A 19678-nucleotide genomic window follows, 5' to 3' on the forward strand; every position below is an offset into this window, starting at 1 on the left:
TGGATTCCCACATCCCATCCTTCAGCCCTCAAGCACACACTCGGCGCTGAAAGTTTGTCCACTGGAAAACATATTATTGGCCTGCCCGGTGCCATAAGGTTACCTTAACCTGTGTATAATATATATAATATAGAGGCTAACATTGCCACATGCTCACTGCATGCCACGAGGCCCTTAGCTGCTGTCACTTGGTTTCTGGGACTGTAATCCTACGTTGGCTTAACACTGAAACAATGGCAACTTGGCAATTATCAGCAATAGTAGCTACGTACACTTAAAAATGCATCACCTCTAAATTTTGCAACTGGTAAGTTCTGTAATATTCACGTATAATACCTTAATTTCTTGCCACCATCCGATATTTTAGCTTTTAGAAGATATCCTTCTTTCTCCACTACCTGCAAGAAAAAAAAAGTCAAAATCATATCATTTATTTAGATGAATGAATCCACTTAGTACGTGCATGAGAGTGTGCATCTAGCTAATCTAGTGTGAGGCATTTTATCACTAATTCTCAGTTTTGTCACCTATTTTTTCCAATATAGTCAGTTCATTTGAAAATTTGTAAACAACATCTAAAGTCAGTTAGTACACAGAATTAACCTCAAAAAAACCCCACTATTATTCTATTGATTGATTTCAAATAAATTTATTTTAATGTAAGCAAGGTTTCTAGCTGTAAGTAAAAAGTGAGTTGAAAATACATTGCAAGTAAATTATGTCAAGGCAACATTTCATATATTGAGTTCCAGGAGTCCACATTTCATTAATAGCTACGAGGGACATACCATACTTCAGTAAAAGACTCTTGCTTCTTATGTTCTGAAGAGAGTTATGTTTAGGGGTAACCAGTGTCAGAGAATCATTAAATATCTGTAGAGGGGGAAAAGGTACACTGCCTTCATAGGTGCCACATACCGCTTTGAGTCAGCACTAAATCAAGACTCATGCAAGATGCTAAAAGGCAACGTGTTTTTAAGTGGTGCTGGCTGATGGGATGAGCACTGGTATCAAGGTGCTCACCCCTCGTAGCCCTTAAAAGGTCACACTTCACTGGAAAGTGTGCCCCCGCATGCAGAACTTCAAGTTTCCAGCTGAACTAAATTATCCCATAGTATGGCACAGAAAACCAAATTTAGTGGTTCTGTCAGTTCTTGACATAAAATCTGAAACTAGAACTATAGAGAAGGGAAAGCACAGCTGTGTTATGCATTTTCCAAAATACACCCAAAAAGGCAAAGCCCTTAGCTATTACCTATAAAAAGGAGTATGTGATATCAGCAACCTGATACCACTTTCGTAGATCCCATACTCTGCTCTTGCTATTACTGAAACCTGCTCCCTCTTCTGTGGTGTCAGCATAGGCTAACGGCTCTGCTGGTATACACGAGGCTGCAACCCTGGTTACAGGGTACCAAGATGGTGCTTGGGTTTGGGGATATTAGAAAAAAGACCTAGGCTTGGTCTTCTGTTTTCATTTCTACCTCTTAATTTGTGCTCCTCTGCATCTCTGCACACACTTTCCTTAAGCCGGAGGCCCTTGCAGACACTTGGTTCTCTGTGATCTGCTGAAACATCCCTTGTACAGCCGTGATATTGTGCTGGTTTTAGATGGGATAATTAATTTTCTGCACAGTAGCTAGTACGGGGCTGTGCTTTGGATCTGTGCTGGGAACAGCGCTGATAACCCAAGGACGTTTCAGTTCCTGCTGAGCAGGGCTTGCACCGAGCCAAGGCCTTTCCTGCCCCTCACCCCACCCCACCAGCGAGGGGCTGGGGGGGCACAAGGAGCCGGGAGGGGACGTGGCCAGTGACCCCAACTGACCCCAGGGATGTCCCACACCACAGGGCGTCATGCTCAGCACATAGAGCTGGGGGAAGAAGGAATTGGGGGACGTATGGAGTGATGGCGTTACGCGTGATGGAGCCCTGCCCTCCTGGAGGTGGCTGAGCACCTGCCTGCCCATGGGAGGGAGGGAAGGAATTCCTTGGTTTGCTTTGCTTGTGCGCGGCTTTTGCCTTAGTTATTAAACTGTCTTTATCTCAACCTACGAGTTTTCTCACTTTTACTCTTCTGATTCTCTCCCCCATCCCACTGGGGGGTTGTGAGTGAGCGGCTGCGTGGGGCTGAGTTGCTGGCTGGGGTTAAACCACGACAGATATACAGTTTGGGATAGGTTGGGGGTTTTTGGCTATGTAAATTTTTTTTGAAAAATTAAAACCCAAGCAAAACAAGACAACTGGTCTTCAGCCAAACCCACTGACCTGCCATCTCATCAGATCTCATTAACCAAGGAAGACCCAACCGTGTCACTAATGGGAAAAGAAGGAAAACTGCGATTTAGAGGGGGTCTGTTTTCCCTTTCAAACATTACTGAGTCAGTGCCTGACCGGGATATTGTAACTCCACACGATCTTTATAGTAAATTGTGTCACAAGGTGATTTTGTAACAGTTTCAATAGAATTTTGCTGCCATCAAAGATATTACATAGCAATAAAACATGCTTTAACATGCAACATAAGAATTTTAAAATCAAACATATGTTATTTTGATTGTACAAAATAACATGATATTAACAGGGTAATACATTTAAGTTTTTCCTTAGATTTTGTCTGTTGCTGGTGTACAACATGTACACTGTGACCATATCTGTTTGTACCTATGAAAAGGTCCATAGGTCTGTGGACAATGATTTAGGTGACATTCTCAAATGGGTACATGAGGATTAGTGCGTGCATTTCCTATAATTTGTACATATCTCATGCAAATTCCTGTCATGCATATCATTGCCACAGAAAAGGCAGAGAGAAAGTATGTAGGGATTATTGTGCAGAGCCTTGTCACTATTTATCTAGTGATGGATGGATGAATTATTAGAGCTAAAATAAGACTTAATCCCCATCTCCACCTACCCTTTTTTTTTTTTTTTTTCCAAATCAAACTTACATCTTTTGATATTTTTCTTCCTCTTCTAACCCTTCATTTTTGTAGCATAGGACTTCTGGTGTTTGGCCAGGGCCAGAGACGCCAAATAACATATGAGAAAGGTTATTCTTTTAAATATTTCTATCCATCTGGAAACAGGAATTGGGAGGAGCACTGGCTAACCATTCAAGCTGTTGATTGCTTCTCTGAATCGGACCCAAAATCTCATGCTTTCAAAGTTTACCAACCACCCTTCCCAAAGTGTTATTTTAACCAATCCAAAACTAAAGCCAAATATGATTTTCAACAACAGATCTGAATCACCTCTATTCTCACATTTTCGGAAGTTAAAAATTGGATGTTCTTCCAGAGAAAATGTCACTGCTCAGTCATATTTTCCTTATAATTGTCTTGAGCTAGAATATCAAATCCACTAAGAAACGTTGGGTATATAAAGTATCCTGATTTAAATTATATAGCTCAAATCCACCATTTGTTCTAAATTAAAGAGCTCAAAAATACAAGATCTTCAGTTAATATGAGACCTCTCGGTACTAATCAATGTTCATACATATATTGCTTTAATTGAATTAGTACAGGTGCTGTCTTAAAAAAAATTAGCATGGTCTTCATTAATCGATAATATGCGCTGTTTTCTCTGTAACTAGTATAAAGGACATTTATGAAATTACAAAACAACTTTACCACAAAGACAAACAAAAAGATTCCTAGGGTGACCCCAATATTTTTATAACCTCCGTTTGGGGTGCTGTATTCCCCTTGTTTAGCATCTGTTAACAACCCCTTTTCTGTTCTGCATGTTTTCAAGAAAATACTTCCAAGACAGCTCAGGATCAACTTTGGGTACTTCTGTAAATGGATGATATGAGATTAAAGAGAATACCAAATATATCCTAATGATAGGTTCTGTTGTTTCTGTCTCAATAAATTTCATCATGTGACATTAAGCTGCTGCCCCTCCTGCACCTTTTCAACATATGGAAGGTTGAGAAAATGACCCAAAATGCCCTGAAGAATCAGCATAGAAACAAGAAAATGGAATTATTCTGTGGACTTTTGTATTTGATTGGGGCTCTATATTCACTTTTCAGAAGGATATTAAAGATGAGAGTATGTTTGCATAAATATTTGATTTTCTTAATAATAAAAAAAAAATCTCTTATAACCTAACAGTATTATTGATAATTACTTTTCCTTATAGTATCTATCTCACATACAGGTTCTATAATTTTCTTAATTAGAAGCATTCAAAGATTTTGAACCTACCTAATTCTGAGAAGTTTGTGTAGCTACAAGTACCACAGATACCAACATTTCTTTGATGAATCTCTATTTGCATATTCATTTAATAGAAAAATGTTTATGCTGCTTATTCCCCCTAGGTTCTCTTAATGCCAAGGAAAATTTTGTTAAACTTCGTTATCACTTTTCCTTATAAAAATTTATATTAATATTAAAAACACCTTAATATGGGTGAAGAAAGACAAAGACATTATCGCATTCCTTTATACCAAGTATTAACACTGATGAAACATCAGGCTAGTACAACCGAATTAACAACAAAGTCAAGCTATATAAATCACTTTGTACCTTTTAAAATTATCCTTTTCATTGATTAATCGAAGTTCCTCAAATCCCTTAACATCTCGAGGCATCCAAAGCCTTATGTAGTTATTCTTCAGTAAAACATATGTATTTACATTATAAACACTTAAAATAACAGGAGACATTTATCTATAGAGCAATTACTTACCGTGTGCTCCTGTGTACTAATGATGTCTGCAAGCGTTAAGGTGTGTTGGGAATGATTTCTTCTATGACGATTTATCTAAAAAGAAAAAAAATCCGAGGATTTAAATTCAGAGAAGATTCAAATACACGCAGGTAAAGATGGACCAACAAATTCAGTTACTTGGCATGCACAACATGCATGGGATGGAGTTTTGGAAACCCGGTTTCTTTCACTACTGCATTTCTGTGAAAACTGGTATTCTCTGAGCCCTGTGTACTTGAAATGTATGGCTACTAAACTCTAAATATCTCTGGCATAAATGTATTTCTTTGTGATGTCACATTTGCAAATTCAACTCAAAATTAACCATCTGATAATAATAATAATTTTTAAAGTATTACTTTTCCATCAGGAATCTCAAAAATTGCTTAACTGGTTAGGTGCTCTTAAACCCATTTTACAGAAATGGGAAAGATGCTAATTATAAACTCAAAGCCGCAAAGCAAGTCAGTGAAGAAACTAGAAAATAATTAGGAACAAGCACATAATATATCTCATGCATTTAAACTTCTTCAAAAGCTATTTCTAAAATCTCTGTGGCTGGAAGGTTACAGCAATATTGGATCCTGATTCTCCAATTTCTCTTAGGTACTGAGTCCTTGATCTCCTCCAGTTCCCTCTTTTCTAGGAGGAAGCCAGTATAACCATCTGCGACTTTACTGTGCAAAATTATTGCATTATACCAGAAATTATTAAGACTAAATAAAAGCTTCATCACAAACCAAGCATTTGGTAGACGTCAACAGCATTTCACTTCCTTATAAATCTGCAACAAAGAACAGGTCACCCCAAAAGTGTGTACGTGTGTAAATATATATATATAAAAATAAAATTTTTACAGTTTAAATTCAACGTCAATCAATAACAATATAATTTGGAGCTGGGATCCTGTAAAATTCAGTGATTATCCCCTCTTTTAACCGAAGCCAAAAAGCAAACAACAAAATATAGTCTCAACTAGTTTCCACTGTATTCATCATAATGCATTCGCTTTTTCCCTATTAAAACAGTTAACCAAAAGTCATAATGTATTCTGTTTATATTCAAGTGTCTGAATATAGAAAATGTTCTTAATTAATCCAGAGGGCCACGCTCAAAAAACAGTTAAACATATTATGATCCCATATTTTTTCTCCACACATCGCTTTCATGTTTATTTGTAAGCACTAACATTTTTAAGCCTTGAAATCTATATCCTAGATATTGCTCCACTCTCCTAGTCAGAGCTAATGAGCTTAATGAATTACCAGTTCTAAATTTAATACAAACATTTCAAAGAAAGAGATAAAACATTCTTCACAATTCAAAAGTTTCCCTGACCTATTTATGAAGAATATCACTTAACAATTTCATTAAGGGTGAGTAACAGCTGGTGACATGGCTGTGTCCTAAAGTGTTTTTCTCTCTTAATATTCTGCATCTTAAGCAATCGAGCTTTCATAAGAAATACTTTAGTTAGTGGCAGTCCCTCCTTTGGGGAGAAAAAAAATGTCAGACCACATTTTCTGTATTTTGCAATCTTGTTTTCAGGAGTGTCATGTTACTGTTTTATTAGCATGTAGGGTAAACAAGAATGATTTGCTGATGCTATTGAGAGAACTTCTAAGATTACAGTCTTTCTATTTAGATTTTGGATGGACCTTAATATTAATGCAGGCAGAGACATGTATATAAATTCAAAATAAATTAATTCAATTTATCTTTTTCTTTATCTTTACTGTTCAACAACTCTGAAGGTTCTATAGTGCTCAAGACGTATAACTAAACTATTCAGGTCTAGATCATAGACAGCCTTTCTTACCCAGATCTCCCATTCTAATTATTCCTTAGCATACAACAGAGCATATTGCCCCGCAATCCCTTCTAAAATATATTCTTCGTTCTTCCAAATTAAACAACAAGGCACACCACCACTCCGCAGTATCTATTTTAACATTCAGCTGCTCTCTCCAGGATTCACACGCGTCTGTTGGGGGCCCTATATGCAACTTTGTGAAGTGTACAGCACCAATCAGAGCTTTCGGTCTGGTCTTTGGTTCAGCGATCAGGGCATTAGCAAAAGAAATGCTCACATTTGATACTTGCTAAAAAGAATATATCAGAAACACTAAATCCATCCACAGCCAAACAAAAGAAGGACACAGTAAAAAGTACTATTTCAGTAGCACTAGAAAATTATTAGTGGTAGTATAATAAAAAGACAATAGTAAGATTTCCAGGAAGTAAGAGGGGAGAAAAAAGATATTAAACTCCTCGTATAGATGATATTATGTGTTTTAAAAACCTCTTTGCTCTATGCAAAGAAGAAACAGTAAGGAAAAACACATGTGCACAAGGAGGAAGAATAGACCTACCTCTTTTTTTTAATGTGATACTTTTGCCAAAAAGGTGTTTCTCATAGGGAAAAATAAAAGAAATTACATTACTTTGTAGCCCAGCAATAAGCAAATCTCATGCAAGAAAGTCCTGAAGCTCCAAAGTCTGAATCTAGTTACAGAAATACAACCAAAATCCACATCTATGTAAGCCAAGATCAAGCTCTTCTGGAAAATCACCCCAAATATTTGGCTTACAAATCAAATTAATGGAAATTTCAACAAAGTTCTTACTCATTTCTACCAGCCTTTTGGTTCAGAAACAGAGCTTTTAGAAAAATGAACCAAAACAGCTTGAAAAAAAGCTCAGCAATAACAGGCAATATATTCTTTAAGACTGATTTTTATAAAATTCCAGAAGGTTTTATAGAAACTTGGTCTAAAATGTATTTTGCAAATGAATGAGTTATTCATATCACTTCCTTTACAATATATTCAGTTCAATGGTAAAATGTTCTTAGCAGAACCTGGGTAACAGTAGTCAATATACTCATGTTTCAATATACTCACAAGTTTAAGTGGTGTATCAAAATATTCAAAGGGAAGTGTAAGCTCAATTATTTTCATTCTTTCATTCAGTTTTTAATAGATAGACCATAAAAAGAGATCTTTTGCCATTTTTTTACTCTACAGCTCCATTTATTTGCCCTAATAAACTGAAGAAAAACCTAAATAATATCTGTCACAAGTCCTCTACCTCACCTCTCAGGGTATGATGAAAGGCAGAGATTTACAGAAGAAGTTCATGAGATCCCTTTTTGGGAAAGGCAGCTTATCAGCAGTTTTCTGATTTGATGAACATTCTTCAGTCAGCAACAATGTCACCTGCAGCATTAAAAATCCACTCTGCGAGCGCTTGCAAGTCTGTGGGCAAGTCTGGTTTTGTTAAATTCAGCCTCAGCAGCACCCCCCCTCCGCTTCCCCTAGCTAAAGGGTATCCATCTCCTACCAGAGTTATTCCAGCATCTAAGCACTAATCTGTCATCATCCTTTCTACAAAGACAAAGCCTCCATTACATATGCCTGGTATCCCGGCGTGAAGGGACAACCATCTGACAACTGCTGTTTTAACATTGATGAAGTAAAATACAATAACCTGATGTTTAATTTCATTTCTCTCTGTGTTCCCATTTATTCTTTAAATTCTCCTTCTTTTTGTGGGAATTCATCACGACTAACTCATTGCTAGTCTCTTCAAATAGCGTGGCATTGATTTAAAAAGAGACTTGGAGGACTGATTTGGATTTTATTTCCCATTACAAGCATACTTCTGACCTAATTCATCTAGTCAACGAGAAGCAACATACTTCTTTTTGATTCCAACCAAACCTAACAAAACCAACTAGTAACTCTCAGAAGGCCCAGACAGGCTGCTCTAGTGCGAAGTACAGACAATTAATTATTTCCTGAAACACTACTTCCTGAATCTTGGTTTCCAAGATTATCGAACAAGTTATTCACCACAGGTTATTTACCCTCAAACGGCACCTACAAGTAGCCTGGGAAAACCATAGTTTGTTTGAACAAGCAGCCCCTGGTGCAGCAGAGCTCTGCTTTAGATGAGAGACCCTGGGATGACATTTACCTGCTGTTTTCTCCATCACTCACTGTACTGCTCCATCAAGAAGGTTCTCATGGAGATTTTGTTAGATTTCTACAAAAAAAAAATTTGTCGCGTTGCTCACACTTTGACCTCTCTTTTTAGGGGTCTAATTATTGTTTTGTTTCATCCTACCCACGCTGCAATCATGTACGTGGAGATTCCTTTATAAACACCCAAAAAAAGAGAGAAAACCTCTACTGTTGAACCCCTACCACTGCTCTGGACCTGATCCAGCAAAGCACTCTGCGATGGCCTTAAGTGTTTTTCTGGATCAGGGCCAGAACACTTCATTCTTTACAGGATCAAACTTACTGGTGGCAGCTTGAAAGATTGCAATAAAAGTACAAACTAGTCACATAAACTTTTGTGAAAACCATTCCCTCAACAGAGAAGGAGGGGTGACACCTGATTTAGTGATGTCTGCGGTCATTTTGCTCCCAGTCACTCCCATAAGGCACTGACAGCTCACAATGGCTTAGATAGAGAAACTTAACAAAAATGTATTGTAGCATTTCTTAATGGTCCCATCCCTTGCAAGACACCTAGGCAATGGCAAAAGAAAGGAAAATCCTGTAACATTTCAGTCACTGCCATGCTCAAAGTGATTTGTTTTAAAGATCTAGTCTTGGGCAGTGTGGCGAGTCCATCGTTATCTACAGAAATTATTTGGAAACAGCTCTGCTATGATACGGTTTCTCTCCTGCTGTGAAAGGCTCCGAGAAAATCCCACAGAGCTCCCCACTTGGAGAGGCTCCTTTGTCATCTCGGCAGATAAGGGGTTTCGGTCCATCCTCAAGAAACGGTGGCTGTCAAGAAACAGCGGGAGCAACCCCCTTCCCCCTCGACTTGCTGCTGCAGATGCTCTCCGTGCATCAGAGCTGTGCATTAGCTCAGCAGAAGACCCCATTCAGCCCCAGGGAAAGCTCCCGTGTCCCAAACAACTCCTTGCCCGCAGCTGTGGCCACTGGTACTCCTGGCTTGCTCTGCAGCCCTTCTAACCCCATCCTCCAGGGGGTTACATTAGAACCACGTGGTGGTTTGGTTTTTGGTTTTTCCTTCTTGCTCGTCCCACATAGATTTCTTCAGAAGAAAAGGTAATGGAGACTACAAGGCGGTATAATGTGACATTAGCTCTCTCTGCTTTTTTTTTCCTCAGGCTTGCAGGGAGAGAGCGAGAGGCACGAGGTGCGGTATCAGTCCTGCCCCCACCAGCCCTCATTTGCTCCTCACCCTCCCTCCCCATCCCCAGGCCCCGAAAACTCGTTACTACACAGGTGACCAAACGCTTTGCTCAGGAATAGGAACTTGCATGGATGGAGCTTTTGTGTGCTGGCTACAGACCAGATAATCTCTCTATGCATCATTTAATAAGAAAACCACTTCGCAGTCCTTACAGGCTTGAGTTTGTTACATATGACACACTCGCAGCAGAATCTACAGACGAAAGTCAGTGGGGGGAAAAAAAAAAACCAAGCAGGATTGTGTTGCATTCCCCCTGCATGTCTCCCTTTGAGCACACTGCCCTCTATATTCAGTTCAGATCTCCAGAGCCTGTGAAAATAATGATAATAGTTTTACTTCCCTTGACCTCTTGCTCCCTTATAAATCAGAATCCTATAGACCTCTCCCACAGTGCGAGGGTCCTCCTTCATATTCGAGCCTGTGAAGGTAGGTATTTTATATCAAGGCAATTTAATCACATGGGCGTGCTCCCTGGCTTCAGAACTTGCTGTAGACAAGCAACGCGGCGCTTTTACCGCTGGAGTATCTCGACTTATTCAGCCGCTTCATTCATGAAATAAAAGCTAGATAATTATTCAGATTCTAGTTTAAATTTCAGCCAGTGTTAATATGAACCGATTCTCTGCGATAAGAGAATAAATAATCGTGCTTGCTTACAAAGCATGATCTGCTTCTCACCTTCTTTCCCAAAATTGTCGGAGGGGTGCTCCAAATTTGGGGTATCCGTTTTGGGCTAATATTTTAACTCCAAGGATAAGCCTACAGCAGGAACTAGGTACTTCTCTCCATTAACGACTTGCTGTTTCCCAGGAGTAGACTTTCCCTAGAGTGGGAACCCTTTTGTTCCTCTCTTGCCACTCAAACGGACTTTGAAATTTGTCCAATTGATCCTTGCTTTGAGGGAGTCCCAGCTGATGTAGTTGGCTTCATTTTTAGCCTTTTCAGGAGTAGGAGATCTGCCAAAACCGTATGTGGAAGAGGAGACAGCCACAAAAGGTTCTTACCACCCATAGAAGTCTGAGAAATCCCAAGGTTGCTCTAAATTTGACTGCAGGTCGCTCAGATTCGCGTACCTGGAGACCAAACTATCACAAAGGGACCAGCAGCAACGTTACCTATAATCCTCAGGATTTCCAACTGGAAATCAAACTGGAACCTGATCTCAAAGCTTCAGTATGGTTTAATTGTATTAAATGCAATACTCATTGATTCAAGAAAAGAACATTTAAAGTGAGGCTTTTTAAATATTTGTACTAGCCTTTTCTGATACAGCCTGTAATATGTAACAAAATACAGCAACACGCACACTGTGACAGTACTCATCTAGCCATACAAAAATATATATATTATGAAATAAAATATTTTGATAGGTTTCTTATTCAGATTTTTCTGTTCATAACACAGTTGTAACTTGGTTCACCACAGTATTAGAATATATTAATCTTAACTACTGCAGGTGCTTTGGTAAAATCACAGATGAGCAGGGCACCAATGATAGAGGAAATAGGGAGTAAAAACAGCAGGAAAAAAATGCAGTAGACACCAGTATTTCAGTGTTCTTTGCCTCTGACATCTATGTCTGCAAAAATGTGCTCTTTGATGTTATGTCTATAAAAGGTAAAAATCAAAGTTAATACAGACAGAGAGTAATGCTAGATTATCTTTTCATGTCCCCTTTTAGATCTTAGAAAAATAAAGACAATAAATGTGAGAACTCAGCTATGACAGCAAACTGTGTCAGCAACTCTCACCTGAAACTGCACCCCTGAATAGCATTCGCAGGGCAAGGGGAAAGCAAAAACAAAACAGAAAAAAAATCAACAAACAAAAACAAAACACCCAAACAAACAAACATTAAAACTTAGTAAGTAAATGCGCAAAAAAAAATCCAAAAGAATTGCCTTTACAAAATCACATGCAGCACATACACTGCAATCAAAATGCACTCAAAAGCTCCGTCTGTCCTGAAAGGACTGTCTTAACAGAGAGCATAATTAACATTGATGTCACACTCCTGCAAGTCATCAGTTACTATATGCCATATAAATACCCTTGTATAAAATTATTAATAATATTCCCTGACAAATGCTCAGTCCTCTCTAGTGGACTGTACGTTAGTGCATCTCTTTATCCTGCCTACCTAATTCTTTCTCTCAGATTTAAACAAGCCAAAAACTCACCTTATGCTACTGCAGAAGCAATTTTTATTTTTGAAGGTTAATCCAACTCAGCAGGATTTAGGGATGGCACTTTTCCTTGGTCGTAGGCATGTTGGCTCAGGCCAGACAGCTGTTTGGACATTCTCCACTGGGAATCTTGCCCTCAACACCCACAGTTGATGCACATACATGGTCTACTGGCTGCCTACTTCCATGGCCATCTGTTCAGATGGCATGGTGCCCACTCACAAGTTCGCTGGATCCTTGCCCTTAGTGTGTAGATGCCAGGCAATGATGGGCTTAGATGGGCAGCCTGCAAAACACTGAAAGTGATCATTTTTTTCCTGTAGGAAGTCCTTCCTCTGCGATAGCACTGAAGCATGGACACCACATGCTACCCTACACTTAATAACACCTGTGGACATATAAGTGCCAGAAGTACGAAGTGGGAGGTGGAATATACTGGGAGGGGGGGAGCTACAAAACAGAACAACGCAAGGAAATTGCAGAGATCCTTGTGTAAGAACATGCTCTCCATTGTCAATGGCAGTGGAAGGATACCCGGGCTAACTTGACACAAACTGGCTCAAACACCAGAGCAGCAGAGCTATGGCCACATGAACCAGAGCACAGCCTCGTCTGTACTGCTTACAGGGTAGCCTGCTTCCGAGACCCAGCTTAGCTTAAAACTCCCTTGGGCACTGCACATCACTCAGTGGCCGTGGTGTATAAAAACCGAAGGTAGACCACACTGAAAGTAGCGTGAACCAAATCCAGACCTCTCTAAAACTGTTTATCCTCAATGCACATTCCATGTGTACCATACTGCATAAAAATATTCCATGGTAAACAATGGCACCAGCAAAGGTAGATAGTAAAAAAGACGTTTTTATAAAGATTCACTTTAATTTGTCTCATTGCCCTTTGAAATAATAACTGAAAAAAACCCCTACTTGGTAACAAGGGGGTCTTTTTATAAAAATTAGTAGAAAAAAAGCTTCTGCCTCTGTTTTTTTAAGTCCAAAAGCCAACCTTACTGCAGGTAATTTTAACATTATTTGTCTTAAAATAAAATATCCTTTTACTCCAAAATAGAGTTTAACAGCAAATTGAAACATAATAATTACTTTAAATAATAAGCTACATTTGAATTGAGATTATTTTAACAACTTCATATGTGCATATAGATCCAATGGTATTTTTAGAGGCTGTTCATAGTCCTTTAGCTGTCCTTCATACACAGTACGAGTGTCGTTAGAGAAGTTACATACTACAGTTTCTGCTCTCTGATTAGATGACTCAAACTTTTAAGAGGAGGGAAAGCAAAATCAAAGAGATGTCTGTAGCAGAGAATATTTCCAAAGGAGTCTTCCAGGACTCCTCCTTTCTGCCAACATTCTGGCGAAAAACTATCACACTTACAAACACTCAAGGAAAATTAATAAAATGAGTTGCAAATACCCATGGAACATATTCACGAAATTATTCTAACAAGTGTTTTTCTCTTTTTTTTCTCCCCCTTCCCCTTGCGGAGCACACCCCAACACTGCTCTAACAATTACAGACACTTGCTAGCAGGCTGAATAGATATTTAAAAGCTACAGCATGGCTGGATCTGCAGCCTGGCCCGGGGCTCTCCTCTAGTCAGCAGTGGAAGCCTGTGCTCGAAGGCACATTTAAGCTGTGTCTAACTTAGTGTTTACTCTGGGGTGACTGGATTTCAGTGCGCTGTCCCTTCCCTAGAGAATTGTTTGCTGCGCGGAGACATCAGTCTTGTCTTTGAGCATGCTCCGCCGAATCAGTCATGTGTGACTACTTGATCTGTTTTGGTCTGGACATATTGTCAAATTGTTGCGTCCAAGTTTCACAGGAGCAGTGCCGAAAACGTCCTGGCTCCCCAATGATATCAGATTTATAAGGAACACAAGCCAAAAAAGTCACTATGAACGTCCAGTGACAAAAGTCAAAGAACCTGAATAAAAACTATTTTGCTCTGACTTCCAAGCTTAGTTCGGCTTCTTTAATCAGAAGGGAAAAAACCACTAAGACCGCCTCCTTTCTAACTTTTAGGTTGCTGATTCCAGGCAACGCGGAGGCAAAACATTGGCTTTTACAGTGGAAAGTCCTTTATTTTATCAGCACAGGAATTTTCACAAAGTACATTTTTAATCTGATTGGAAGGAACATCTTCTAACACAGGTTATGGCTGAAATCCCCATAGCTAATTCTTAATAAAAACTATTCAGATATCAAAATTAGAGACTGTAATACAGAACCACTTGGATATCCGTCAGGTTGATAATATCTAGATGGCCATCTAACTTCCCACCTGCTCCCCCTTCCCTCTGCCCTAATAACCTGAGTAAGCTTGCGAATGCTTTTTTTTCACCCGTTAGCTCATATTAGTCTCTCATATGACCACGACCTGCAATTTCTTAAAAAAAAAAATAAATCAGTATTAGTATTGTTCAGAGGACCAAAGTGCATACGCAGCAGGAGAAAGAATGAAGCAAAGTTTTCAAACAGATTTTCCCAGGTACCGTTGTCAACACTAACATGAAAGACAGGCAGTAATCAGAATAATAACCCATCTGCTTCAAGTAGCTTTATAAGCAAATGCATCATTCTGCAAAGGTCAATTAGCAGGACAACGCCGCCTTCTTCTACTTGACTTCACAATATTCTTCTAGGAAAAAAAATTAAAATATCTAAAAGCTTAACTTTTCTCCACTCTTCCTTTGAGATTTCTCAGTTTTATATTTAATCAAACTTGCAGCAAACCAGGTAGGACAGCAGTGACTGCTAATACCGTCACCCAGCGCTGGGATTCTCCACTTGCAACTTGCCGTCGTCTCACACAAAATTATTATCCTAGCTTTTGCCAAAACCTGCTGACACACCAAAAGTACTGTAATGCAAAAGGTCGGGTTGTAGGGGTTTTTTTAAATATCAAAATTAATTCTTTGAATTCTTTGCATTGGGCTTCAGGGTTCTTGATTTGATTCTTTGACACACAGGTTAAAAAGATAAAGAAAAAAAAAGAAAAAAATGCCATCCTTTTGTGTCTTGGCAAAGTAAGAACTACAATTGCAAAATGCTGTTGGCGATATTCCTTAAGTACTATTTCATTATTTGCCCTTCATAGACAAAGAAACATTTCAAATAATACAACAATCCCTTTTGTTCTCATGTACTGAAGAGAACATGTGGGAGAGGGAAGTGCATATTTCCGATCCAAGCACACCCAATCTCCTGGTTTTACTCTTGTGGCATTACACTGACAGCAAACCACATAACACTAATACAGCCGATAAAGAAAAGAAGAAATGGAATTATCCTGTTTGAAACTTCTGAAGCGTCTAGACAGACTGAAAATTGCCCTGATTTGATTTTCCTCATTCTGTTCTGATAGAGAAGTCACCTACCTTACGTATGATAGAAAACCCTCAACAAAACAAAACAAGAATTATCCACTGCCATCCAAAACGTGGGCAGCGCACAAAGGCGGTACTTACTCTGGGTGCACTTCCAGAGAAGTTATCAACCTTATTAATATAAATAAACAAATGAAAACTAAATATTAAAAATTTTTATAAAAAATAAGAAGAGGAAAAAGACACCTCAAGAAAACAAATGAGCCAAATGTTATTAGAAGCTTTGGTGGTACGTGGAAACAGAACTTGGAGCATATATTTCAGTGCATCTATACCAAGCTGTACATAGACAAATACCACACTGTCAGCAAAGTCACCAACACACATCATGTAATGGAAGGAAAAAGGCTTTGATTTATCACTTATGTGCTGGGTTTCTTCCTCTTTCATCCGCAGTCCAATGAAAGCTTTCAAATAGCACCTGCCACTGGATCTCTTTGCTTCTCCACCCTTTGACATGGATGAGGAATTAAGATGGCACTGTTTATAGAAATGTTTATATAAATATTTTATGCAAACTGTGCTGGACTTAGCCTAGGAAATTTCTGTTTGATATCTCCCTGGAAGGGATCCATTTCTTATTTGAAGGCATGAAAAAGTGATGAATTCACCAATTCTCTTGATAGTTTCCCACTCATCTTTGCAAAATGTACTGTAACTCTCATTTTATTTTGGGGGGGTTCCAACTTCCAGACGTTTCATCTTGTATTACCTTTTTCTGCTACATTAAAGAACCATTTGGTGCCCAATGTTGTCCCTTAATGTAGGTAAGTAGGAAACCAATTGCCTTTCAATTTCTTTCAGATAATTTAAACATGCTGAGGTCTATAGGTCCTCCATTGGCAAGATAATTTACCTAAACTCTGATACTTTTTCTTTGGCCTCTTCCTTGAATAATCTGAATTATTTTAGTATCACTATTCTAGTCTCCTCCTCCTCAGTGCCACTGACAGGATGGAACGTTTGCCACCTCCCTTCTTCATTGTCACTCGCAAGGGTCAGCTCAAACTTTTTGACATGGAAACACCCGAGCTCTGTTTTGCAGTAAAACCTCAGAATACGGTTCCTAGTTCTGGGAACAGCATGGCCTGTGTTTCCCATATATACATATATTTGGATAAATTAAAATCACTCTCAGCCATTAAGCAATCCAGATCACTCTCCACAAGTGCCTTTACCCAGACTTATTTGCCAGTCCATCAATCTTTGCTTTATTTTAAAATGTTATTAGAACTGTTCTATTTACTTCCATATCGTGGATAAAAAGAGTGATTAGTGTCAAGCTTAGCACTAGTCCCTGGAGAACAACTCTAAAATTCACCCAGTTGATGATGATTCCCCAAGGACTACTTTCCAAAATGTGTAAATTAATCAGTTCTTAATCCATTTAACATGTGCTTCACTGATACAGCACATAGCTAATATTTAATCAGAATGTCACATACTATTAAGTCGAGTGACTTACAAACTTTCACCATACTTCACAAATATGGCTGCCTTTTTCAAGGAGAGAGTTGTATCAGAAATAATGCTGTTCTGTTGTTCTTTTTGTGGTTTGTTCTTTTTTTTTTAATTTGTTTTTATTCAGTTATGATGATTGACATCAACTATATTCCTCAGTTCTTTTTTGATGAAAACTCTGCAACAATTTTTCCATTAGTTGACCCAATACTGTGTAAGGTTAATCTGCCTATAAAATTTTCCAAGTCATGTCATCATCCCTTTTTGAGTATTGGCACAATGATTGCCCTTTTTGAACCTTTCATAATTTCCACGACAACCCAATAGTTATTTAAGGCTGAAATCAACCGGGAAGGACCACCTCAGAAAACTCTCTAAGGCTCCAGCTCGACATTTATTTACATTTCTTAAAATTCTGCCATCTTTTCTAAAATTACCAGCACTGGTAGATACCATTCAAATTATTATTAGCCATTATTAATTCGTCATCAGTTTCTCGTAAGCAAATCACGCCTGATTTTAAAACAGCCAAACAAAACTCCACAAATATTTATTGACTGTTCCTGTCTTTTCTGCATCACTGTTCACAGCCGCAGCACCTTAACAGCACACCTGTAAAAGTGCTGTAACTAAACTATTAAAATTAGAGATACAACAAGATTCTACGCATTATTCCTGTGCAGAGAGTTCAGAATTTAAAGAATTTGGAAAACTGCCGGACAGAGCGTCAGTTGGTCCAGCACTGCAGCGCTTGCAGGAGTCCTCTCAGCCATACAATATCTGGGTGAATGTTATTATAGGGAAGATTTTAAACACTGTTTAGCATTTGGCTGCTTTTCTCTGTGTAAAGGGCCCGTCTATCTCTATAAAGGGCGCCACTACAAAAACCAGTCGATTAGTCAGTATATCTCTGTCACCACCTACATTCAGTGACTGTGGATTTATAAAATGCTGAATGTACAGCACGTTGTCCTACAAAAAGAACAAAACTACCTGGAATCTACAATTTCCACATGCTAAAATAATGAAGTTGATTTTGCAGTGCACTGCATTTTGTACAATTGTCTATTTAGCTGTAAGGAAAGTCGCCAAATCAAAAATGGGATAATTTGTCTCATTTATATAGTTGCACGTACATTCAGAAAGAGAGACGCAAGCTGGCATACTGAGTCATGCTGATTTTTTAAACCTCCAAGAAGATATAAGCAGATATTTTAGCATATGTGTGTGCATTAAAGTGAAACACAATGAAAGATAAATCCCCCTAAATCACAATTTCTTTAGTAATTTATTACACACTGCCATAGAAACTAATTTGCACATTATTTTCTATGTGGCTCTAGAACTAACAAAATTTAAAACAATGCTCCAAATAGAAACCTTAAAATGTTCTAGTGTCCGTATTCAAAGGGCGATTCTCTTCTCACCTCAAATATCCAAAATACTGTAAATGGAGACTGACCTAAGAAACTGTACTCCAGATTTGAAGATCATCAGACCTATTACAGAAACCCATTGAGGCGCAGATATTGTGGTTGTTGTAAATGTTCAGAAAAATTAGCATAAAGACACGAGTAACTCTAATAGGTGCTTAAGTATAACCAGTGGGAAGTGGAAATGGTTGGTCGCGTATATACTACTGTGAGAATTCATCTCTTTATGGTGCAAATACACACACAAGGATGTGATGCTGATTTTTTTCCCCTAAACTTTATTCTTTTAATAATTACTGAAAGATTAAGAGGTAGTCAAATGGTATAAATGGACTCTTCTTTTCTTAAAATTGCTTGCATATGCTTTGCAAGTGATATTTTTCTGAGCCTAACACCCTCTGTTTTGTAGGTCATATGGATATCTACAGACTGTGAGGATACTGAAGGCGCTTGTCCTTTAGCCTTCTGCCTCACCACATGATTGAGCATCCATATACCTTACAACCATACACCCTGTCGAGTGTTATTCTCTTACATATCACAATTTACCTCGCTTTCTCCACTCAAACATGCAACCAAGCTGAGCAACAAGCTGCTTCAGCTGCCATGTCATTTCAGTTTTTACACATCTTCTCTTTTTATGTGTGCTCTACATCTCCGTGATGTCTCATCTCCCCGTTCCACTGCCATAGGCTACAAGTCAGGAACAAAGCTCAGGCTCAATGTCAAACAGAGTGAAAATGGGAAAATATCATAGAAGAGAAAATTAATGGGCACAAACACAGCTCTAAAACTTCCATCCTCATGGGCTCTGCAACTTTCCCTCATTTCTTGACAAAATCTGAAGAGAGTAATAATATTTGTATAGAAAATGCCTTAAAAAGATATTTAGGTAAGAAAAATATAAGTGAAAAAAAATTCAAGGTGGAAGAGTTATGCTTGCATATTAAAGTACAAATTATCCTGTGAATCGTGCAATCAGCCTCTTCTGATCTGAACCATTAACTTTTTTCCACTCCCCCCCAGTTCTCCTGCCTTCCTTGCCTGACCACCATGGCTTGTGGAGGTTCACATTTTCAAGAATGCCTTAGCAATTGATAGTCCTGAGTCTAAAACAGAGAAAGGGACTCCAAGGCTGAAATCACAGCATCTCTGCCTGAACCGAGGCCTTTCTCTCATTTCAACCAGGGAAATTTCAAGGTGAAACACACGTGAAATCTCTCTCTTCTCA

General features: G+C 38.6%; 1 protein-coding gene across 15 annotated transcripts in view; it reads right to left on the bottom strand.

Annotated features, from left to right (window-relative positions):
* Positions 1-19678, bottom strand: part of ARHGAP15 (Rho GTPase activating protein 15) — a 347486-nt gene that overhangs the window by 282074 nt on the left and 45734 nt on the right. For all 15 annotated transcript variants that reach the window (XM_075092818.1, XM_075092815.1, XM_075092816.1 and 12 more), the window contains 2 exons: positions 4702-4776; positions 337-398 (listed from right to left, as the gene is read on the bottom strand). In XM_075092818.1, the coding sequence (XP_074948919.1) occupies positions 337-398; positions 4702-4776 (137 nt within the window). The remainder of the gene's footprint in view (positions 1-336; positions 399-4701; positions 4777-19678) is intronic.

This window comes from Phalacrocorax aristotelis, chromosome 5 (assembly GCF_949628215.1).
Source record: "Phalacrocorax aristotelis chromosome 5, bGulAri2.1, whole genome shotgun sequence".
Taxonomy (NCBI): domain Eukaryota; kingdom Metazoa; phylum Chordata; class Aves; order Suliformes; family Phalacrocoracidae; genus Phalacrocorax; species Phalacrocorax aristotelis.